The sequence below is a fragment of the Nanorana parkeri genome, unplaced genomic scaffold, assembly GCF_000935625.1.
Source record: "Nanorana parkeri isolate BGI_ZX_2015 unplaced genomic scaffold, ASM93562v1 scaffold540, whole genome shotgun sequence".
NCBI lineage: Eukaryota > Metazoa > Chordata > Amphibia > Anura > Dicroglossidae > Nanorana > Nanorana parkeri.
In genome coordinates this window covers 519,968-545,297 of record NW_017306808.1, presented here as the reverse complement: position 1 = coordinate 545,297, position 25,330 = coordinate 519,968, and the positions used below count along the sequence as shown (strand labels likewise).

Sequence of the window (25,330 nt, the reverse complement as noted above, 5' to 3'; positions counted from 1 at the left end):
AGCCTATCTACTACCTCTTTCGGGGTTTATGAGGTCTGGGGAACTCCTGAGAATACTTGGGAAACACCCTGATAACCTTCTAACCTATAGCCCTCGGTACCGACTGTTTAGCTGTCTCTAATATTAGGGTAGGAGCCAGGAAAGGTTATATGCTATACATACACGTTGTACGGAAATATTATGTATAACTAATCTGATATTCCCAGATGACCTTTGTATCTCCAGACCTACTACCGTGCCACTGAGAACACCCCGATATTTGTAATTGTCCCATGTCTATATACCACAATGCAACCAGCTGTTATTAATGCATGTCATCATGTTGATATTACGGTCTGCGCACCACATTGTGAGATGTTTTGTATTGTTGGATGTATTGTCTGCTAAATCAATAAAAACATTTAAATGGAAAAAAATAAAAAAAACAAGTTATCCACTTTGCGGAATTCTGCCGTCTAGGTATAGAGACAGACCATGTACTAAGTCCAATTTAGTGTACTCCAGCTCCCCCTCGGGAAGTTGGGAAGAATCGAATGATAGTAACTCTATTTCCCAGTTGTTGTGGAAACTGGACGCCAGCTTTGGAAGAAAAGACAGCATAGGCCTCAACAGGATCCTGTTTGGGAGAACCAGGAGGAACGGTTCCCTAACGGACAGGGCATGAAGCTCCGATACTCTCCTGGCTGAAGCTATTGCTAGCAGAAAGATGGTGCGTAATGTTAGATGCCACATGGAAGAAGACTGTGCCGAATTGACCCTTCATTAACGCCTTCAGGACTACAGTAAGATTCCATTTTGGGAACAGTGTTCTTCTTGGAGGCTGGATCTTGGCCACTCCCTTCATGAACTGGAGGTTGAGAGCATGTGAAGCCCACCTAGTGCCTATGAGAGATGCCAGAGCAGATAGCTGTACTCTCAAGGTATTGTAACTTAATTCCAAACCCCGTTGAAGGAACTCCAAGATCCTGCCTACTGAGGCCTCGAGGGGATTAAATCGCCTCTCTGAAGCGAATTCCTGGAATCTGGCCCATACTCGGGAATACACCGCATTAGTCGACGGCTTCCTAGCTTTCAACAGCGTCTGGATTACCGATTCCGAGATGTCCAAACTCTCTAAACGGCCTCGTTCAGTAGCCAGGCCATGAGCCGCAAACGACCCAGGTTCGGATGCCTGAACCCTGCCTGTTCCAAAAGATCCTGTTTCATGGGCAACTCCGTCGGGTCCGTCACCTTCAACTGCCACAACAGTGGAAACCATGGCCTCCTCGGCCAGTAGGGCAGGATCGCAATTGCCCGCACTTTCTCCCTGCGGATCTTCAGAAGAATCTTCCGAATCATGCAGAAAGGAGGGAACACATACACTAGACTGTAATCCCACTGCTGTCTGAGGGCATTCTGTGCCAGAGCCGCTGGGTCTCGCATTCAAGGCTGTTGCCATCAGATCGATCTCTGGAACTCCCCATAGACGAAATACTTGAATCAGATAATACCTCTTTACCGACCATTCGTTGTGGTCCGCAAAGTCGCGACTCAGGCTGTCTGCCTCGAGATTGTCTGTCCCTGGAAGATAGCATGCCGTCAGATTGCGAAGATTCAACTCTGCCCATCTGAATATCTGAACCGCTATCTGAAGGAGCGGAAGACTCCTTGTCCCTCCTTGCTTCAGGACGTAGGCTACTGCCGACTTGTTGTCCGAAAAGACTTTTACTGCTGACCCTCGGATTAGAGGACGCAACACCTTCAATGCTTCCCGAACTGCTTCCAGTTCCAACAGGTTCGAACTCTCTGGAACCTGACCTAGCCAACGAGCTTGCACTCGGTGTCCCATACACACTGCCCCCCAGCCTTTTGCGCTGGCATCGGTGGTTACGTGTATGTACTGGATTGTCTCCAGGGACTTGCCCAGAGCTAAATTCGGTTCCGCAGTCCACCACTCCAGTGATTGGCGAACAAATTCCGGAAGATGAATCCGTTGGATAAGGCACGAGCGATCCCACTGTTGCAGAAAATTGAATTGGAACAGTCGCCTGCGCCACCTTGCCCAAGGTACCACCAGGATTGTGGAAGAGAGGAGACCCAGAAAGTTCATACATTGCCGTGCCGAAGGACATGGTGTCTGCATCATTGCTGAAGCCCTGTTCTGGACAGTTCTCACCTTCTTCAGGGGCAAGAAGACCTTGGCCTGGTCTGTGTCGAACATGACTCCCAGATAGTCCAATCGTCTGGACGGCCTCAAAGAGCTCTTCTGCTCATTCACTAGCCATCCAAAGGACCTCAGAGACCTCAGAACTTGATCCCGATGAAGAACTGCTTGAGCCCTGGAATTGGCCAAGACCAAAAGATCGTCCAGGTAGTGGTACACTTGAATTCCCCAAGTGCGTAAAATGGCCACTTGGGCCGACAGCAGTTTTGAGAAGGTCCTTAGAGCTGTGCAGAGCCCGAATGGAAGGCATCAAAACTGGTAATGGCGGTCGTTCACCGCAAAGCGGAGAAACCACTGATGTCCTAGAAATATCGGGACATGCAGATAAGCATCGGCCCGGTCTATGGATACCAGCCAGTGTTCTTTGATGACAAGAGATATTATAGTCTCTAACGATTCCATCCTGAAGGGAAGTGCCCTTACGAACGAATTGAGAAACTTGAGATCTAGAACCGGCTTGAACTTTCCAGACGCCTTCTTGACTAGAAAAATCGGGGAGTAAACTCCCAACCCCCTTTCTTCCCTTGGAACTGGAATGATTGCTCGAGACGTCTGCAATTCTTTGATATAATTGAGCAAGCATCGAAACTTTTCTCTGGAGGAAGGAATCTGAGTCTTCACAAACCGCGCCACCGGGGGCCTCCTGGTGAACTCGATTTGATAACAACGATGAACTATATCCAGAATCCAGGCGTCGGCAATGTTTCCGCCCAAACCGCCCCAAACAGTGCCAATCTGGCACCGACCGGACCCGGCTGGACGGGCACACCTTCAGTATTGCTTGTCCGCTGGCTTCTGATTCCCGGCGGGTCTGGCCTTTGTTTTAACAAAGGAAGGCTGGGCCGATTTCCATGGTGCCCGAAAAAACTCTCTGCCTGGCCGATAGGACCTTGCTTCCCTGTAGCGATCCCTTGAAAAACGAGCAGAGCCTGGCTGAAAGGGCTGTCTCTGTTTTCTCCAATCTTGGGGCATGAGCCCCGATTTATCCCCAGAAACTCGTTTTATAGCTTCCTCTAGGGTTTTTCCCAAACAGTAGCCCACCAGAAAAAGGAAGAGCACACAAGCTCTGCTTAGATGCAGAGTCCGCCGACCATTGACGTAGCCATAGGGCTCTTCTTGAAGTCATGGAATGCGCCATCAGTCTAGCATCCAGCCGTACTTGATCCACTGCTGCCTCTGCAACAAAATCAGCCGCCAACCTGAGGTTATCCAGGGCTGCCGTTGCCTCCGACAGCTCATTATCTTCCCATACCTTCTCAATCTGGGCCAGCCACGAATGCATCGCTCTGGATACGGATGTTAAGGCTACTGCCGACCTACGAGCCGCCCCCGCCACTGCGAACATGTGCTTTAAATCGGCCTCCAACCTGCGATCTATTGGATCCCGGAAGGCGACAGAATCGTCCAACGGCAGCGTGATATGAGACGCCAACCTTTGTAGCGCTGCATCCACTCTCGGAGGACTTTCCCAGGGGGAAGCGTCTTGAGCTCGCAAAGGATACAATTTAGCCATCCTATTATGCGTATTCAATTTTTTATCCGGTCTGGACCATTCCTCCTCTATGAGTTCCTTAATTTCGAACATAAGAGGAAAACAAGGCAGTTCCCGTTTAAGCTCCGGGAAATACTTCCTAATCTTCTGCGGAGCTGGACTTGCCTCCTCCTCCCAGCCAAGTGCTTCCTTCACTGCGTTCACAAACGCTGCTACCCGGGCAAAATCAAAGGAGTAGGACACCTCCTCCGGATCCCCAAAAGAATACTTGAATACTGCGCTATAAGGGTCCTGAGCCGAAGGTAGCTCTACTTCTTCCTCCGAACTACTCACAGACCTCTTCCTATGGCACTGTGAAACCGCATGCTCGATAAAGTATTGCACCTCCCGGGCTTCTAACTTCTTATGCTTTGCTGCCTCTTTAAGGCATGCTCGGCAGAGACGTTTGTTGGGCAGAGCTTTCTCCCCACATGACCAACATTCTCCAGCCTGCGTCTCTGAAGGCCCCGGTAACGGGGAGTCCTCCCTGAAATCGCACCTTTTAGGCGCTTTATTTGCGTGATGATGCTTCTTGTGCTTATGGCCTTTGGCCGAGCGCTTGCCCATTTTGGGCGAATAATCCACAGACTCTGACCGTTTATCTGGAGAACAGGGAGACTTCCTTAGCTGGCTCTTTACCCTGAAAATATGAAGCAATCAAATTAGACAGGCTCTCTTTTTTTTGTTTTCAGAGGCAAACCAAACAACAGTATTTCACCTCCTACTTTTCTTCAGTGCTTTGGATGGCGGACCCATGGCGAACTACCAGCCTATAGAGTCCAGGAGTAGTACTACAAGAATATAAGATCACTATAAGTCCACATTAACCCAGCCATACAGTAAGAGCACAAGAAGAAAAAGCTAACCTGCGGAGACAGAATGACTCGACCACCAGCAGCTCCCTCGTCAGTGTACTGAGCAGCAGACCGCAGATCGGAAGAGGAGGAGAAAGCACCTCCGCCACGCTGGCTAAATCACTCCCTGTTGCCCTGACAACAGGACGCCCCGAGCCTCCGCCTCCCCTCGTACTCACATGGCGCCATAGCTGCAGCCTAGCAACCATGGCGCTCCCACCGACACAGGAAACCCCGGCGGCCGAGGTAAGAAGACCGGTAACTGGTACGCCGCCATCCAAGGGCCCTTTAGACCCCATAATCCAGTCCCTGCACCAAGGGACGCTGACCATAAGGCAGTGTTACTGCCAGACCGGCCGCCGACCAGCTGGGAGAGGCAGAACCCAGCTGGGAATTTTGTTTCTTCTTTCAAATGCCCCAGCCCACTAGCCGGAGCGAGGACGAAAAAAGAACATATGAGGTTGGGGGAGGCCTCCTTTTATTCTCTATTAGGGAGGTCCTAAGGGGGGTCATGAGGGCAGAGATGACCCACATTAGGCTGACATGAGGAGGGCCAGGAAAAATAAAATATATCTAATGCCTATGGGGCTGAAAAAAGTATTTATTAGAAATCATGCAATGGACCACTACAGATTATTAACGTCACTCTACTTTGGCCATTTGTACACATATCAAGTACAGGCAACACATCAGCAAGCTAGGCAATTAGTGTTAGTATATTAAATACCCCAATTGAGCCCATTTATTAACATACATTTTAAACTGTAAAAAGTAACCCATTGATTTGCCTATTATTGTTCAACAAAGTCTGGACCATTAAATAAAATGTATTCTGAACCGCAAATCTTGTTTTACTAAAACTTAAAATCGTTCAACAGCAAAATGTAAAAAAAAAAAAGATTTATAACACCTGCATATATTTTGTGTAAAATTTGAAAATGAAATTGTAGTGAAATACAGTGGTGTTTGTCCACTGCAGGTATGCAATGTAGGTAAAATTAAGAAACCTAAAATGTTAGGCTTGACTGCGTTAAATAGTGAGTTTTCTCTCTATTAGAAGTGCTAGAAATTACACATTCATTATAAACACTGATTCAGTTTAAATATGAACTCCAGGAAAACAGCTTAACATACAGTTAAAATACATATACTTTCTGTTTATCATGTGTTGTGATCCAGACCTAAACACAAGTACCAGATGGCAGAGCCAGGTTGCTGGAGTTAAGCACTACAGTTTGGTCACTGGCTCATCCTTTTCACTATACATTCCATCAGCAAACTGCCAGTATTAGTTTGACAGTAATGTGTAATGAAGACTGACTAAAATTGCTATCCCTCTCTCTCTCAGTCCTGGTCCTCAAGGAATTATGAGAAGTTAATATAAAGACTGATTCAGGTTTGTATGCTAGCTTTCGAAAAAATATTTCATGATTTTTAATGTAAACATAACTGGGTAAATGGTGATCTTTCTTTAACTATCTGCCTGGAGTTCAGGCTTATGCTGATTGTATGAAAGCTGTTAATTTGTAGCTAATCTGTTAAATGCCAGCAGCTGATAAATCTAACTGCCTCTAGGAACATTGACTGCTTTGTCAACCACCAATATGTCACTAAATATAGGTATCAGGGCAGTCAGAGGCAGATATCATAGGGGTCATCAGTAACCCCTATAACACCTTTATGTCCTGAGTAGATTAGAAGTTAATTGTACATAGGGAAGGAACATTCAACATGAACAGTTTTTTGTTTTTTTTACATTTGTGCAGAGATGCTGCTTCTGCCTGTAGGCAACAAGAGTTGGTTAGTATGCTTTACCCTAGGTTATCTTAAAGTGGACCTTTACCCCCTTTGACTAAAAATCACATCAGCATGCAGCTCTACAAATCATCTTCCATTTATTAGATTAAACATATTTTTATTTTTATTACAATTTCTTTTTTTCCACTTTCTGGTCTACTTTGGCCCAAATGATGCAATTGTGCCCAAACATTGCATCCTGGGAAGGTTACATCAGCAGAACATTGCTGAAAAATCTAATCTGTAATCTCATAAAATCTCAGGGAAAGGCCTTTTCCTCCCCTAAGATGATGTGCATGGTCACATGTCCTAGTCACATGTGTCAGAGTTCCAGGGATTAAAGGGAGATCTAGTAACCTGCTCTTAGTTAAAATGGCCACTGTCAGTAGACTGGGGAAGATAAGAAAAATAAGGTATGCAAAAAATAAAAAGCCTGCAATTACCTAGAAGTAACTGTAGATTGTCATTACTAAACATTTCTAAAGGTGCCTTTGCTGTTATTTTGAAGATATGGGTAAAGTTCCTCTTTAACTCAATAATGAATAGAGCACATTATTCTTCAAAATAATCATGCATATATATATATAGGTATAAAATGCTGCATCACTAAACTTTTCATTACCTACTTCACCACCGGTGTAGAGGTCAGAGCCTGTCGGATGAACGACAGCATCGCTTTCGAGGTTGGCAATGTCAGCCTTTACAACTTGCAACTATAATAGGCAAACACATGTACGTCAACCAGGTTGGATAAGGGACATATGGTGCATTCATTAGTTTAACTTGTTCCTTGTATTCCTACCTTGAAACCTCATGTATATAATTGAAATCCACCTGATTTTTTAATTACTGAAAGGAGCAGAAGTGGAGGTGTTCATGAAAGCAAAATTATTTTAAAAATGTATTGAATTCATATAAATGACTTAAGAAAAGATCTCACGCCATAATGATTGTGAAGTATAATAGGTTGGTTGTAGTTTCTTAAACTCAGTGTATCACACAAAAGCATTTGTTTTAGAACTTTAAAGCTTCTTCCACAATATCTGTCTCAGTGCATAGATGGTTTTTAAACCCTAAGGGTCACCATACACGTTATAATTTGACCATACAATCTTTGGACAATCAACTTTAGATTTATCAAAAACTAATAATGTAATATGAGAACTTACCTAATCAATTTGTATCCAATTAGGCAGGCTCCTGCACTACATAGTAGTTGGTAAATCTAAAGAAGATTGTACAATCAGACTGTAACGTGTGTGGTGAGCTAGCTTAACATATGTCACAAGTTCTATACAGATTCAAATGCCAATTCCAGATCTCTAAATGCTACTTTTTACAGAAATGTTACTTTCTTATTTAATCATTTCTTTTGCCACTGTGCATAAAGAGGTGAGCTCGGGCAGTTGTGTAAGGAACACAAACATAGTGGGGTTGATTTACTAAAGAAGTAGAGGCTGTTCACATAGCAAAGTGACTGACAGTACAAAAGGTAGACCTGTGTTCACTTTGAATACCTAATCATGTGTGGGGGAAAATAAAAATAAAGTTTTTGGTAAAATATGATTGAATGATTAAAGTAAAGTAAGAAGCTTCACCTTAATAATTGAGCTCAATGAACATTCACTTTGTGATCAGTCTACTCCATCACATATATGAATTTAGAGGTTTCAGGGTAGATTCTTTAAGACCTTAAAGAAACTCTGTGCTGTAAAAATCTGTTGACCAACGCAGATCTGCTTTAGTGCAGACCTCCCCAAATGCAAATAATTATAGTGATATTAAAGTAAAAAGGGTTTAACTTATTTCAAACGATGATTTTATCTCTTAGAGTGAATGTTGCTCCTTGATGTTTAAAAGGTTTTGTTTCCTGCAGAATAAGCTGGTCCCTTGCAGGGTCCTATAGAGCCACCCTTCGGTGTGCTAGTAGGATGCGTGTGTCTCCACAAACCCACAGGTACAGCAAGGCAAGCCACTCCCCTCCCTCCTGCTTCTCTTTTTTTCCAGTCTCCAAGCTAGAAGATGAACAGCTGCTGAAGACTGTGTTGTCCTTTTTGATCTTGTACTGGACAGGAGGTTCAGGCAAGCAGAGCTGATAGAGTTGGAGTCAGCTGTTTGGAAATATAATAAATGTGCTTGGGCAAAAATGTAAAAAAAACATTGTTGGCTTATGTATATTTGATCTGGATTCAATCTGACCTGGATTCAGTTTGAGAGTTTAATACTACTTTAAACTTCATTCTACTCCCTTTCTGCTCCATTTAGCTGCCGGGAGCAAAAGCCCCTGTGTAGGCTGCAAATAGCTGGAGTCTTCATTGACACTGAATTATGGACTCCCCGTAACAGTGCTGATCGGAGGTCACATGCTCCTCCATACCCATCACTAAAAGGTATTTCCTTTCAGCTCCTGGATGGGCTGTTACCTAGTGGTGGGGCTGAAGGAATGGCACTAATGGAGGGAAGGGCATTAAAATGAACCTGTTGCCTTGCCCTGAATGTGCAAGCATACGGTTCACATGAGGATCTTAATAATGTATTCTACATTTTATGTGCAGCTGTCTGTAACTTATCTTGATCAGACATTATAAACTAAAAAAGGCTTACTACAGTTTAGTTTTCTTGAAACTGCTAAACAAGGATGTGAGCTGTGTGTAGTTAAAACCTCTATACATATTACCTATCTTTACTAGTTATGCTCCTTTCTGACTAGGAAATCCTCTGTAAGGTTGTGGGCCTCATAGAAAATATATTCTGAATAATAGAAACATAGAACATTTTATTTTGTCATCTTCTAATATCTTAAAATACTGAGAATGATTAATAAAGTAGATGACTTAAAGGGTCTTTGTCAAAGTATTCACCAAAGATTAATACATTTTAAATAGAATGCAAAGTGAAATTTTTTTTTTATAAAATGTATTATTCATGATCTGATGTTGGACCAGTAATCTCAACCCATCGATGGTCTCCGCATAACCCAGCCTGACACTGTATACATACTGCTGTAAATTGTATAAGCTGCATTTCTACATTAGGTCAGCAGAAACTTACAGAGAGTCTTACAAAGAACCTTATTTGGAATTAAAATTATTCTCTCACCTTACTAGGCCAACATCCCAAAACTTTCCTATTTATGAGAGTTGTAGGATTTCTATATTAAGCAGTGTGAGCACTAATAACACAGAAAAAAAGACTGATTAAAATGATTTCTGGAAAAAGTAGCAATACTTTTTATACACTATTGATTAAGATTGTTTTGGTTTCTTGAGTAATATTCTTGTAAAGACAGTGGTGGGGTTTACATAATTTTAATAAGTTGATGTCGACAGTCAAACCTTATCCAAACTACAACCAACTTTGCCAAATGAAATAAAAGCAAAATATTAAGAAGACATGAGTCTCATCAGAAGATAATTTCTTAATCTTTCTTACTACAAGTGAGGAGCTACATATAAAATATGTTTGTGTGTCTAATAAAAACATCTGATACTGAGCATCTCATTTCTAGTTCATAATGAGGACTTTATAATGCTTTACATGGCATGTAACAAACATAATAAATAAAGTAAACTCAAGGAGGCCTGACATTTCCACAGCTTCCTGAATATCAACAAAAGTGATTGACATACTGCTAAAAACCTATCAATGATAAAAATCTTATTAAATATGTGAATGGAGCTAAAGTATTTTATTTAGATGCAAGCCATGTAATATAGAAATTAAGAGTAAAGAGTTCTTTCTGAAACATGATTTAATTTTATTATACACTATTAGGCTGGGCACACACCTTACAACCATCGCAAGACTTTGCAGATCGTGCTTGCAATTATCGCAAGCCATGCCCCCTGAGTGGCGGGCTTCCGATGACCGCAATGCCGAACGGGCAGTGTGCGCTTGCGCACACCGGCATGTCCGGCTTTTATCTTGCGAACATGCTACAGACCCGCCGAACATCATACGATGCTCGGCGGGTTTTGAAACATGTTCGGTTCGTAAGTTTAAAGTCGTGCGACCTTACAGTAGTAGAGGTCGCACGGCTTCCACACACCTTACGATAATCGTACGATCGCGGGATTTCCCGCGATTATCGTACGATTATCATAAGGTGTGTGGGGACCTTTAGGTTAAATTACATGTGTCTGCTAACCTAAATAATGCAAGTTACATTTGCCAAAAAAGTAAATTGGGTTAATTTTAAATGATTGTTTTTCAAATATCACGCTAGCCAACTCTGGTTATGTGAATTATTAGTTATAAAATCAAACTTTTTTGAACAATATTGGACTAAAAAGTGCAAGCAGTGCAAAAGTGAGAAATTATCTTCTGTGAGAAACTGCAAATGTAAAAAAATTAAGTGTAGAGAAAAAAACAGCTAACAGTGAGAGATAATTATAGAAGAAGAATATCAAAATTCTGGGGATCTTGCTTAATTAAAATTAAAGTGTTGGAATTTGAGACATTTACTGTTTTGCAGTTTTGGAATCTATAATTATTGCTCGACAGTTAGCTGATATAAAACCCACGTCCCATTTACCTATATCATCTTTAAGGTCAATGTCAGCATTTGTAGGGTTGATAACAGCCTCCACCTCAAATCCGGCTAAATTACTGATCTCACTGTGAATAAGGTTCAGCTGCAAAGAAAAGCACGAGCGGGAAGATAGTAGTGCAGTGGGAAGAGGTCAGAAAACGAGTAAGCGATAGAGCTGTATGCAGGATTGTCAAAATTAAAATGTTACAGGAGTATAAAAAGCAGCAGCAGTTAGTATGTAGTCCAAACAATATCTATGGCTAACCAGTAGCAAGTTCCAGTTATTACAACACACATTTTTCACCATTCAAACATCTCAGCTTTCAAAAAATGTAGAGCTTGGTGTCTCATTGATCTACTGTATGCAGAATGTCTTGAGTGTTGTCACATGGGGTATGAAATGGTGCCTTAGTCCATAATTAAACTGGCTTTCAAAATGTTGGTATTTGCAACAGATTTTTTCAGAATTGAGGCCATACCTTCAAGAAGTTTGCTGTAACACTGGAGGTTTACACCTCTCGTGTTTAATATATGGCAACACTTTTAGTTGGAAAATTTTTTGTAAAATATATCTAAAGGCAAAACTTTGTAGGGTTATAACTCATGTCAGTTGTTTTTTTTTGCCATCTGTGTCTCATTAGGAAGATTTCCTTCACTTCCTGTCCTGTAGACTCAACAGGAAATGTGAGGATATCTTTAAATGTAAGGGAACTCCCCTCTTAGACAATTTTTATGGAAACAAGTGTCCCCATTGGAAGATTTTTCCTCTATTCCTGTTCCTGAGGCAACAAAAAAATTTGGATTTTGATGACACTGGTGATCAAGATCATGGAGTGGATTTCCCTAACAACCAGCAATAAAAACTTTTCAGAGGTTCTAGCTGATCACCATTATATCCAAATGTAAAAAAGTTTTGCTTTTAGTTATACTTTAAGTACAAGATATCTTTAAAGAGACTTTGTCCCTGGGCTGAAGGAGGACAAGCTGCTGGAGGTAGGAAGAGTAGGCACCTAGAGGTGTGTGTACATACTTTCAGTAACCTCCCAAACCTTCCTGTTATGACAGAATGCCAGAGCATTCTGACCGAAAAAGGTTTGCACTCTACCTCCTGCACATTCCTATTGGCCGGTGAGGTTTAATACCATAGTGTGGGGTGGGGCTTGAAACTACAATATGTTAGTTTGCCTGCTATACAGACCCAACATTCAGTCAAGACATACAGTTTCGGGAAGCTGATGAAGATATATGCAGTCACCCAAGCAATTTGTCCCCTACAGCAGTTTGCCTCTTTCTCCCAGAGGCAGTCTCTTGTTTGAGTACCCATAAGTCCCTTTAAGGACCAACACACAATAATGTTTAAACAATAAAGGAGCACACAGGTGAGGTCACTATATATATATATATATATATACATATATATATATATATATATATATATATATATATATAATGTATATATCTATAAATATATATTTATTTATTTATTTTTTATATTTAAAATGGCCTTTTATTAAATAATACAATTGACCTACTTGCAAATAGTCTATTAATGTAATTCACAAACAAGTATGTAAAAGTAGTTTTATTTGACATCCCTCTATATATATCATTGTACTAACAATGGGGGATTGTTTATGTTCCTTCCTGTTCACTATGACTGTGTGATACAAGTAAGCCTTTTCTTGTAATTACACATCGGTGATAGCGATCTGATTATCCGATTTTAAAATGGTGCTTAATCGCCAACATTCACGCATTCAGGAAAACCCCCCAAAGGTACTCTCACCAGATTTTACAAGCTTCCGGGTACTATCTCCATGACAGATGCTTGGAGACACAAACATCCAGTTGTATGTGCTTTCTCCTGTTTCACTTCTACTCACAATGCAATGTCTTGTATTGATATGATATAACTAGGCAGACCACTCCTTCCCATGCTTGTGGATGCTGGCTACCTCCCTAACCTACTCTCAGAACATTTTCCATGCTGGGTTACTATAAAGTGGTCCAAAAGAACCCCACTCCCACACTGTAAATGAAAATATAAAGTCCCTGGGCCTTTTACTCCCTAAATCCCATTGAGTTTCATAGAGCTTCTTTAAGTTTCAGCATGTCTCGGTTCCACACATTACATTTTTTAAGTTTTGTACTCTATGCTAATGTATTACACAGCTTTTTTTTTTCTTCAGAACAGATAGGGCTTACATTTGGTAATCCACAAATGTGGATACTGTCAGGTGCAATAGTCAGGTGTAATACATCGCAATAGGCTGAGGAAGAGTTAAACTATCAAGAGTTTCTCTGTCTGTGACTCTACAAGGGATATCTTTCCTTACTTACTGGCCTTGTGGCATACTGAACCACATATGAAATGTGACGTCCAGTCATCGCTGGGGCAGGAAGCCCCAAACAACAGTAAAAATATTGCCAGAAGTTCTATGCCTCCCTCACTCTACTAAAAACGTGTTTTGTGAGGGGCGTGGCCTGGGAATGGAAGAGTGAAGTTGCACGCTCACTGAGCTCCCAGGCCACAGGCCTTTCACAGTTACCAGACAGCTTACATTTTCCCAGCTGACTTGCCTCTCATATCCCAGTATGGAAGAAGACAGAAGGGAACTCATCTGCCTGGCCTGAAACTGCCATGGACCGCTTCCTGAAGGGAAACTGACAGTCGTCTGCTGCAGCTGAGACCACTCCTAAGATGGTGCCTGGGCCTTCCTTTGTGGCCAGCAGAACCCAGAGTCGCCTAGAGACTTACCATCGGCTACTACCAAGGTAGGGGATCACACCATGCCTCCCTGTTCCCCACTGAGCGATCTTTCACCGGGACTCTCCAGCTCCTTCCTCCCCGCACACTCCTTTGACTCCAAGGACAGTGAACGAGGGTATTCACCAGCTACGGCCGGTGATCCCCTCGCGGACTTCTCCCTGTCTCAACCTCCAGTGGACTTTTTTGTTACGGGCCTCTGCCCCTGCAGTCGAGATAAATCCCATGGCTGCAGCAACCGCTGGGGAGAAGGCCCTATGGAACCTTATACAAAATCAGCCTCCCGGGCTGATTTTGAGGCTGTGGCCTTTAGAGTAGAGTCGGCTTTGGTGGAGTAGAGTCCAGCTGTGGTGAAACTACAAATCCCATGATGCATCTCTCTCCAGAAGTCATGTCTGTGACTGTGAGAATCTTGCAATGCCTCATGGGATTTGTAGTTCCACCACAGCTGGAGGGTCGGAGTTTGGCTACCCCTGGTCTAGAGTATCCACTGTGGAACAGGAACATGACTCAATCCGTGGTATGGTCACGGCTCTAGACTGCTCATATGCGGACATGACTTCTTGTACTACTCGCCTACAGCTTCTTATTGATGACTTGGGGAATCATAGCCGCTGGCCAAATATCCGTATTAAAGGCATTCCTGAAGCCACTGCTTTCACCGACTTGGTGCTCTACAGTCCTGGGAATATTTAACATGCTGCTGGACCGGCCTGCTCAGAGATATTGACTGACCGAGTGCACAGAACCATTGGCTTTTGGAACCCAGATGCAACACAACAGAGGGCTGTACTGAGTCCCCTTCACTCCTACACACTTAAAGAAGAGATCCTTCAAAAAGCCTGGCGAAAGGGCTCATTTAAATTCGATGGAGCCTCAGTTCATCTTTATCCAGATGTATCCCGTAAAACCCACAGATGCAACGCGCAATGAAGCCCTGGATGCGGTAAGGTCTCGAGGGCTCGCGTACAAGTGGGGACACCCTTTTCAATTAATCATCCGCAGGAGTAACTCTTTCTTTACCTTGCGGCAGCATAGGGAACTCTAGGCTCTTTTTGCTTTTGGGGAGATGCCTCCAATATCAATCCCAGATTGGCTTGCAGATTCTTCGACTGCAGCTCCTCCTTCTCATGAACCTAGACCAAGACACAACAGGAGATTTAGACGACAGTCTCCATCATCTGCTTCTGCTCCCGAGGACCCTGAGTCCTGACAGATATTGACCTTCCAGGAGTACCTTTGTGTGTGTTGTCGAATGAGCAACATTTGACTAATGACTTCTGGGGTACTAGTTTTTGTAATTTTCAGGTTCTAGCCTTGTTGGATTGGATGCTGCTGAGATGTTCTACTCATATGCACAGATTTTGCATTTCTGATTGTTTTATTTTGGGGGGGGGATACGAGATGCACTGATTTAATGCATTCTTCTGGTTTCTTAATTAGGGGGTTTATGGGGTGGCTAGCATGTGCCCTTCCCTGGTGGGCCCCCGATGGAGTGCCCCTTTTCTGGGGGTCTCTGGCTGGTCTTCTCGGGGTTTGGGTGCGAGGGCCAGGCCGCCCAATGCTTTCAGTAGACAGTTTTACTTTCAGTATTTACAACCTTAGACCATCTTTGCTATTGACTTATTGATATATTGATGAGATCCCTGTGGGGACTGCCTTTAGTGGCTTTCATATCCACTCATTTTAAAGTGGCTAATATTCCCAAGCTGTAAAATCATTGTTTCCCTACTGTATATCACAATCCCTCTCTTTCCACTAAATCAAAGGGAGTCAGCATTCTCCTTACTAAATTACTAGACAAACTTTCAGATGCAGAGGGCAGATACTTGTTTTTGAAAGGCCGCATTCAAGATTTTTACTTTAGCGAATGTTTATCTTCCCAATGTCAATCAGATTTCCTTTTTGGAATCTCTCCTGGACAGGTTGGAGGAGTTCATGGAGGGCATGTTGATCCTGGGTGGCGATTTCAATCTGACTCTGGAACCCACACCTGACTCCTCTAGGGGTGCCACTTATTTGTCACTGGCCGTGCAAAACCATACCTGTAAGACCTTGCATAAATTCCAATTACTTGATGTGTGGCGAGTGCTCCATCCTTGAGTGAACGGTTTTACGTATTACTCGGCGGTTCATGACTATTACTCGCGGATAGTTTTCTTCTTGACCAAACATGCCGTTTTTCCTTTGGTGTCTGGTGCAGAGATAGGTCAGATCACTCTTCCGGACCATGCTCCTGTTTCTCTGACGCTTCAGCTCTCCCCTTCGTCTGCTCAATCTTTTAACTTAGTGACTCAATGAAACTGTGATCCAGGATTCCGCAATCAAAGCAGATATCGTGAATGAGTTGTCCACATTTTTCAAGTAGGTTTGGTAGAGAATCCATTGACGGTCTGGGGCAACACATGAGGGCTACATCCGTGGCGTACTTATAAAACATGGCCATCATTAGAAAGGCAGCCACACTTGCAAAAACCAACTACTTACTTAACCACCCGAATCCAACGCCTGGAGCTAGTCCATAAACAGAGGTATTCCAAAGAGATAGCACAAAAGCTGACTTTGTTGAGGGAACAACTCAGGTCCAACTAATTTTACAAAACTAAATGCATTACTATGCGAAACTGATGTAACTTTTACGAATACTGTAATAAATGCAGCAGATCCCTCGCAAATGCCCTTAGGACACAAAGAGTGCAATCCTGTATTCCGGCAATTTCATCTCCCTCTGTATACTTCTTCGGCCATAGCAGACACAGTACTCTTTTTTGATTCGTCCTGGTATAATTTGCATTCCCCAATCTGGGATGATGGATAAACCCTGCGTAATTCCGCTATTGATACCTGTTTGCAAACTTCAAGACTTCCTTCCTTGAGGGCTGAGGAACAAGAAGATCTCCTTTCGTCTTTGACTTCGGATGAACTTACTAGGGCATTGTCCAATACTTGAAGTGGAAAAACCCAGGGACCTGATGGTCTACCAGTTTCTTATTACAAAACCTTTCTGTCACAACTAGCTTATTTTCTAGAAGCTTTCAATGCTCTAACCCAGAGACTCCATCTTCCCTCTGAGCTCCTTTCGGCCTCTATTTCGGCCATCCCAAAGCCTGACAAAGACCCTTTACATTGTGCCAACTACAGACCGATCTCTCTGCTGAATAATGATCTTAAATTGTTTGCTAAAATTCTAGCCCTGCGTCTTACTCCTATTCTGCAGTGTATTGTTTACCCAGCTTTATTCCACACTGAGAAACCTAGGACAACACTGTCTCCACTATTGACCTAATATACAGAGCCAGGATGCTGGGGATTCCCATAATGCTCCTGTCTACAGACGCTAAAAAAGCCTTTGATAGGGTGTCATGGCAATTCCTGAAATCGGGTCCTATCACATATCGGAACGCCATTGCAGATTCAGATGTGGATTAGGGCTTTATAGTCTATGCCTTCTGCAACAGTTAAGGTCAACGGCCACAGTTCCTCCCCCTTTTCTATTATCGATGGCACACGTTAAGGTTGCCCCCTTTCCCCTTTGATCTATGTTCTTAAGCTTGCACCGTTCCTCTGCCACGGTCAGAAGAAAGCTAACATTAAAGGACTTCAGGCTGGAGGGAGACAACACAAAATGTTGGTTAATGCTGATGACCTCCTTTTTTATATCTCCAACCCTCATACGTAACTACCAGTCTTTTTGTCATAATTATAGACATGCGACTCTCTTTCTAACACTAAAGTTCACCTTCAGAAGTCGGAAGCGCTAAATGTCTCTTTTCAGTGCAATCCAACCTAACTTTCCTTTCCGTTGGGCAACCCAGGCCAAATATTCAAAGTGAATTTCCTTCGGTTTCAAGGGAGAGCGGTTCACACCACAAAGTCTGCATTCCAGAGCGTTCGGCCTCTGGAACGCAAGGCAGGCGGTTTTATATCAAAGTCTGTGACTACGTTAGAATGTGTGACCGGTCACGTGGTCACACATTTTAACGTAATCCCGGCCATTTTTTTGGCGGTGGAATGTGTGACCGCCAATATGTCAAGCATTCCAACGCTTTGTCAGCTGTTCCAGGGCAGATTGGCATCGCAGATCGTATGTGCAGGAGAACCGATCTGCCCTGGAACAGCTGATCGGTCCTAAAATGTCACTTCTATCCGACTTTGTGAGTGTGATCTCACATTCCACAAAGTCCTATAGAAGTGACATTTCAGGTGACATTACTCCCCTTCACCTCCAAACTCTTCGAACACCTAATTTACAACCACCTGAGCTGCCACCTCACTGATGGCAATCTCCTTGACCCCTTACAGTCCAGCTTACAGTAACGACTTACTAACTGCTAAAAAAAAACTTACTATTAGACCTTTCTGCTGCTTTTGACACAGCTGACCACCCACTGCTCCTCAAAAAACCACTTGCTTGGCCTACAAGACTCTGCTCTCTCATGGTTCTCCTCCTACCTATCTAAGCGCTCCTTTAGTGTCACCTACAAATCTACCTCTTCTCTTCCCCTTTCTGTTGGGGTCCCCCAAGGTTCTGCCCATGGACCCCTTCTCTTCTCTTTCTACACCTCTTCCCTTGGTCAATTGATCACCTCACATGGCTCCCAATACCATTTCTATGCTGATGACACTCAAATATATCTCTCCACTCCACAACTCATCCCCTCAGTCTTCTTGCGTATCACTAATTTACTAACTGACAAATCAGTCTGGATGTCCAACACTTCTTAAAGCTCAATCTTTCAAAAAACAAGCTCATGGTATTCCCTCCCCCCGTGCACCCTCCCCCAAGTTTTCGATCAGGATGGATAACAGAACTATCCATCCCTCCTCCCATGCCAAGGTATTAGGCGTCATCCATGACTTGGACCTCACCTTTCTGCCCCACATCCAATCACTATCAAAATCCTGCCATCTTCACCTTCATAAGATCCCCAAAATATGCCCCTTCCTCACCAATTAAACCACAAAGCTGCTCATCCACTCACTGGTTATCTCTCGTCTTGACTATTGAAACTCCCTCCTCGGCCTACCTTTACACAGTCCATACCCCCTTCAGTATATCATGAATGCTGCAGCTGCTAAACTTATCCACCTAACCAACCGCTCATCTGCAACCCCCTCTGTCAATCCCTCCACTGGCTTCCAATCGCCCAAAGAATACAATTCAAAATATTAACAACCACTTGCAAAGCCATCCACAACTCTGCCCCAGGTTATATCTCCAACCTTGTCTCAAAGTATCACCCTAACCGTCCTCTCCGTTCCTCCCAAGACCTCCTGCTCCCTCGTCAACTCCTCCCATTCTTGTCTCCATGACTTCTCTAGAGTCTCTCCCATTCTTTGGAACTCCTTACCCCAACCTGTCCGTCTATCTCCTACTCTGACTGCCTTTAGGCAATCACTAAAGACTAATTTCTTCAGGAAAGCCTATCCCACTTCAAACTAACCACTGAACTATCTCTTTTCAACAATTCATCCCTACACAGCCACCTCCTCATGTATCACTTTCCCCTCCCTCTTATATTGTAAGCCCTCACGGGCAGGGCCCTCCTTACCATTGTGTCTTGAATTGTATTGTAATTATGTCTTTCCTATGTTGTAAAGCGCTGCGCAAACTGTTGGCGCTATATAAATCCTGCATAATAATAATAATCAACTTTAATTCAAATATCATCTTTTCCGTAGGGCTCTTTAAACGTTGACATATTTGTTTGTGAATTTCATCAACCATCTTTGCAAGCACCTTGCATGTTCAGTGGCTGTGCATTATTAAAGTATATGTTACCTTTTCTACCACAAAATAAATACATGATGTCTTTCTATATTGTAAATGGCCTATATGCTCACAATTGATTTTTTTTTTTTTTTCTGTTGTCTGAAACTTTCCTGCATGTATTATTCCTCTCCTGAAGCTGTACTAAGTTTAACCCTGCATGACATAGCTACAATAAATGTATAGCAATTATGGCAGCCATATATTATTTACACACAGGAGCTACATGTGCTTACAAATTACACTTGGCAACCAAGAAAAAAAGGACAGAGTAAAGTACATAATTATAAAAGAGTGAACTACAGGTGATTACACATAAGTGAAAAAAAATGAAGAATGCACATTAAATATGTTATAGGTAGAAAGTGACTGTGTGCTTTAAAAATGGGCCAAATTAAAACCATTAACCTGTAACATATATTGTTGATATTCTGCTCCCCTATTACCATAATTTTAGTAGTTAGTAATGATGTAAAAAGTATTGTTGTGATGCATTTGAAGCCTTTTCAAGTCCACTCTATATTTTATACATTTTCTAGATTGTATTACTGTAGCTATTTGATACGTGAGGCATACCTTCTGTCCCAGAAAAAGACTTTTGGTAGAAAGAATAGTGAATCCATTGGCTGGTGCCCCTTCTGTTGTGCTGTCTGCACTTGCTGCTTTGCTAACTTCTCCTTGCTTCTTCTGTGCATACAATGAAGAAATATTTAAGATTTTGTTACAGGGAACACATAATTATATTATGTAATACCATATGTATAACCTAAATAAAAGAATTAATCTAAACATGTAATATCCCCAAATCTACTAAAATGAACACCCGAGCAAACCAGAAACCAATAGTTGCCTAAACTTCTTTCAAAGTGTTTGTATACTGTAACAATAAACTTCTCTTTTTTGCTTATTTGCTACCCTTTGGTCTGTTAAATATATCATCAAAATGTTTTATTATATCTGTTATTGATCATATCAGAAATTCAGAGCTGTCCTTTGTCCTGAGCACACTTCTGTGCAACCCTGCTGAAATGAGTCCACCCAGTTCTTATCTTAAACAGAAAAATGAATCCTTATGCTATGGCGATGATTGAATAAATGGGATTCTGTAATTTAGCAACAGACCATGGGGCAGAACAAACATCAAGTCTTGCCATCCTTTTAGTCCACAAAAATGTATGTGGTGGTCACACCACAAGAGGACATGAGAAGCACATTTCTGGCAGACCAACAAGTATTATCTGTATTTGAAGGGACTTTAAGGGCCAGTTCACACCAATTGTGGTGCATTCCAGAGCGGTAACTGCTGGAACGCACAGCAATCGCAAACTCCCCCCTTCGTTCTGGGCGGGAGGGGGCGTGGTGGTGCATTGAGGTCAATGGCAGCACAGCCTCCCCCCTGCCGTGCAATTGGACATGTGGCAAAACATTGCAAAAACAAAGCAAAAAAATGCTGCATGCTCTATTTTTTTTGTGTTTGCACTGGACCGAAACGCAGGCAATGTATTGCCATGCGTCCGATCACACTGAGGGGGGCATGGCAGAGGTGACATCAATTGCAATGCACTGCCACGCTTTCTCTTGCCCCAGAACGAAGAAGGGGAGTTTAGTGTTCAACTGCTCTGCTTTACAGCAGCTACCACTCTGGAACGCACCACAATTGGTGTGAACTGGCCCTAAAAAGCTACAACATGATGGAAATATATATGTAACATACTGCATATGTTTTTTTCCCTGACATACCCTTAAAATGTGTCCAAAGCTTTTTGTATGCACCCAAAATGGCCCCCCAATTCTGTAAGTTCTCCTTTAGTACTTTAGTGATAATTGTTAGCATAGATCATCCAATGGTGGTGGCTACAACTCAGTTTTAGATTATTATAAATAGAGGGGTGTAGATCAGCTCAGTCAGGACGAAAAGGGTGGTTGTTTTTGTGTGGGGTCAGAAGTCTATGGTGATCTGCCTGGGTGCCATCTGTTGAAGGTCTGGCATAGGCTTATACTGGTGCCATCATCTGCCCAGAAGAAGTAAATGTGTGTGCCATCATTACTGCCAGGACAGATGGAGCTTTGTTGGTGCAATCATCAGTTTGGGAATTGAGGATTATGCCTGCGTTATTATAAATCTTGAGGAAGATGCATGTACCATGACCAATCTGTGGAGACATGATGTGCCAGAGGAAAGGTCTCACTGGTAAGAAGCCACTATTGGAAGTAAAGCCATCTAAGCTAACATTAGATAATAAAAAAAAGGTAAAATGTTGAGGAAAGCATTACCTTGACAAAACCATAGTGAGGGGCTAAATATATGCTTTTGAGATGTCTTTTTTGTGACTACATGTATTACACAGCACAGTCAGCAGTGGCACTAAATAAAAGATTGTAGTAAGCAGGTCTTGGTATGATAGTTTTGGGCTTCAGCGTTAGTTTCAATAATGTTATTATACGGATGACAGTAAATTATGCTCTTAAAGCGTTAGGCTACGTTCACACCAGATGCAGTGCGTTCCGGTCCGATTCTGGCCAGAACGCACTGCATCGCATTGCAGCCGGCTCACTGAATGGCAGGCCATTGAAGTGACTGGCACCGTAGCCACGCCCTCCGGCCGCAATGCAATCGCCCGCACGGGATCGCAAGGCACATTCTGCCTGCGGTCCGGTCCGATCAAAATAGTGCTTGCAGCACAAAAAAGTGAGCCGGCCGCAATGCGATGCAGAATCGGACCGCAACGCACTGCATCTGGTGTGAACCTAGCCTCAATACATTTCCCTGCTATTGAAAAGAGCAAAGGATCAATGCACACTGCTCCAATCAGACCCTAGCACTTCCTGGCACTCAATCAAGGATGGACAGATATAGCCTTGTCTTCTTCCTCCAGTCTTCTTGACTGACAAGATATCGGTCCTACCTAGGTCCACCCTTTAAGTCCCTAAAAAAAAGCTCTAACAAAATTAGCCTCTGTTCAGCTGTGTTTGATCTCTATGATATATTGTCCAGTTAATTTGTATTGTCATTGAACGGTTAGTTTGAATAGTACAGTTCCATGCAAAGATCTTGTTATTTTTTGGTTTACTTCCTTTTTACTTCTATGCTCACAGCTAATAATGTCAACAATTGTAACCCCCTCCTGACTAAGCACTTGGTTTTGTTAACAATCTGCTCATTTGATTTGGCATTTTACATAATCTTCCTCCAGGTTCTTGTGCAATATTGTATTTCCTATTACATGCATATACTCAAAACACATATTAGCTAAATTGCCTTTAAATAGTGTATTATTTCCATGTCACTGTTTATTTTAATGGAGAGACATGCAACCTTCTGACATTTATAATAAGCCAAATCCAGGATGCAGGAAGTGGTCATTTAATGTGACCTCAGTCAAGGTAGTTTAGACAGAGCAAGCTTTGTCTATATGAGACATTTTATAATACGAGAGATGTTATACCTAAAATAAGTGCAAGGAAGTAAAATGCTTGCCTTTAGAGTATTAACAGTTAAATCATTCTGAGCATTTCCACATTACCATAAATTGATTTATAAAATAACACAGGACTTCATTTATCAAGGTGCATAAAGTAAAAACTTTCTGTTCTGCCTGAAAATCACTATTAACCACTTGCTGTCCAAAACAATTTCTTATGATTTGCACACACATGATATAATCTAAAATGTTGGCTAGAAAACAGCATCAAACCCCCAATGATATATTTTCTGAAAGCAGAGGCCCTGTAGAATAAAAAAAAATGCTAGTTGCAAATTTTTATGTCACACGGTATTTGCACAAATGTTTATTAAACCAGTATTTTTAGGATAAGATACACTAAAATATTATTAGCTAAATTGCCTTTAAATAGTGTATTATTTCCATGTCACTGTTTATTTTAATGGAGAGACATGCAACCTTCTGACATTTATAATAAGCCAAATCCAGGATGCAGGAAGTGGTCATTTAATGTGACCTCAGTCAAGGTAGTTTAGACAGAGCAAGCTTTGTCTATATGAGACATTTTATAATACGAGAGATGTTATACCTAAAATAAGTGCAAGGAAGTAAAATGCTTGCCTTTAGAGTATTAACAGTTAAATCATTCTGAGCATTTCCACATTACCATAAATTGATTTATAAAATAACACAGGACTTCATTTATCAAGGTGCATAAAGTAAAAACTTTCTGTTCTGCCTGAAAATCACTATTAACCACTTGCTGTCCAAAACAATTTCTTATGATTTGCACACACATGATATAATCTAAAATGTTGGCTAGAAAACAGCATCAAACCCCCAATGATATATTTTCTGAAAGCAGAGGCCCTGTAGAATAAAAAAAAATGCTAGTTGCAAATTTTTATGTCACACGGTATTTGCACAAATGTTTATTAAACCAGTATTTTTAGGATAAGATACACTAAAATAAAATTTAGTGCACAGAAACAGAATATAATACCAATTTTTTTTGGTAAAATATAAAAGATGGGGTCACGTCAGATAAATGGATACCAAACGTGTCAAGCCTTAACCACTTGCTGACCGGGGTCAGCAAGTGGTTTACACCCCCATCCTATCCAGCCCATTTTTTAGTATTCAGCGCTGCAGTGCTTTGACTGACATTTATTCCGTCATTCAACGCTGTACTGAAATTAATTTTATACCATTTGGGGGTGAAGATGGAGCTTTTTTTCGTAGTATTTAATCACCACTTTTTTTAATATACTGTATAACTAAAAAAGTACCGAAAATTTAAAAAAAGACGGGTTGAACCCTTTCGCTGCCAAGCCCTGCGGAAAATTTTTCAAATCAGCTGGCCAAGCCATTTTTGCAATTTTTTCCTATTGATTTGATTTTCAACTACTGGGTTGCTAGCGTTTGTAAAAGACCCCCCAAACCATATATTTCCTGAAAGTGCAGGCCCGGTAGAATAAAAAGATGGTGATACTAAATTTGTAGGCCCTGCGATAATTGCGCAAATGTTTCTCAAATTAATATTAAACCGATAAAAATACACAATTCAATTGTTAAAACACACCAAAATCAGTATCCGTGCACACCAAAAAAAAATTCTGACTAAATCTAAAAGATAAAACTGTATTGAGTTAATAAATAACAAATATTAGCACATTTGTAATTGCGCCTTTTTGCGAAAAGGTAAAAAAATGAAGGTATGCAAAACTGTAAATAATCGACTTATGTAAAAAATTGTTTTGGTGTTTGTGTTGTGATAAAATGATGCAGATGTATATTTAATTGAAACACAAGGTACACAAGTCACAACGCATGGCAATGAGTCACAAAGCTTTGCCATGCGCTGCCACAGTTAATTTAATGTTTCATGATATCACAGCAGCTCCGCCGGGTTCTCAGTGTGTAATGACACTTCAGCATCTCCTGGTTACCTATTAACCATGGGACGCTGGATTGTCATTACACACTGAGAACCCGGCGATGCTGCCATGATATCACAGCAGCTCCGCCGGGTTCTCAGTGTGTAATGACGGTTCAGCATCTCCTGGTTACCTAGTAACCAGGGGACGCTGGACTGCAATGAGAGCTTGTCGGAGCCGACTTTGATATGACCGCCGGCTCCGACAAGCTCTCATTGTAATGACAGCTGGTCCTGTCCAATAGAAAACAGTTGGGCGGAGCTAGCTGTCACTGCTAACTCCGCCCAATCATTTTCTCCTTTTTTTCTCTCCTTTTTCTATTCTGCTCGGTACCACAGCGGTACCGAGCAGAATAGCTGAGCTGAATGGCGCTCAGCGGCATTCGGCTATTCACTCACTGCTGTTTGGGCCCTATGAGAATAGGCCGAACAGCAACGAGTAGCCTGCCGGAGGTTCGGCTAAGCCGATCCAGGTGTTGGATTAGCTAAGTCAAACTC

The 25,330-nt window shown here is 42.2% G+C and overlaps 1 protein-coding gene across 3 annotated transcripts in view; it reads right to left on the bottom strand.

The window, feature by feature from the left end:
* The window catches only part of LOC108791296 (core histone macro-H2A.1), a 95,323-nt gene that overhangs the window by 41,701 nt on the left and 28,292 nt on the right, over positions 1–25,330 (bottom strand). For 2 of the 3 annotated variants that reach the window (XM_018561737.1, XM_018561739.1), the window contains exons 5-6: positions 20,030–20,140; positions 10,920–11,019 (exon numbers count right to left, since the gene is read on the bottom strand). In XM_018561737.1, coding sequence (XP_018417239.1) covers positions 10,920–11,019; positions 20,030–20,140 — 211 coding nt within the window. Of the gene's footprint in view, positions 1–7,007; positions 7,099–10,919; positions 11,020–20,029; positions 20,141–25,330 lie in introns of all 3 variants that reach the window. The other variant, XM_018561738.1, reaches the window with a different exon arrangement.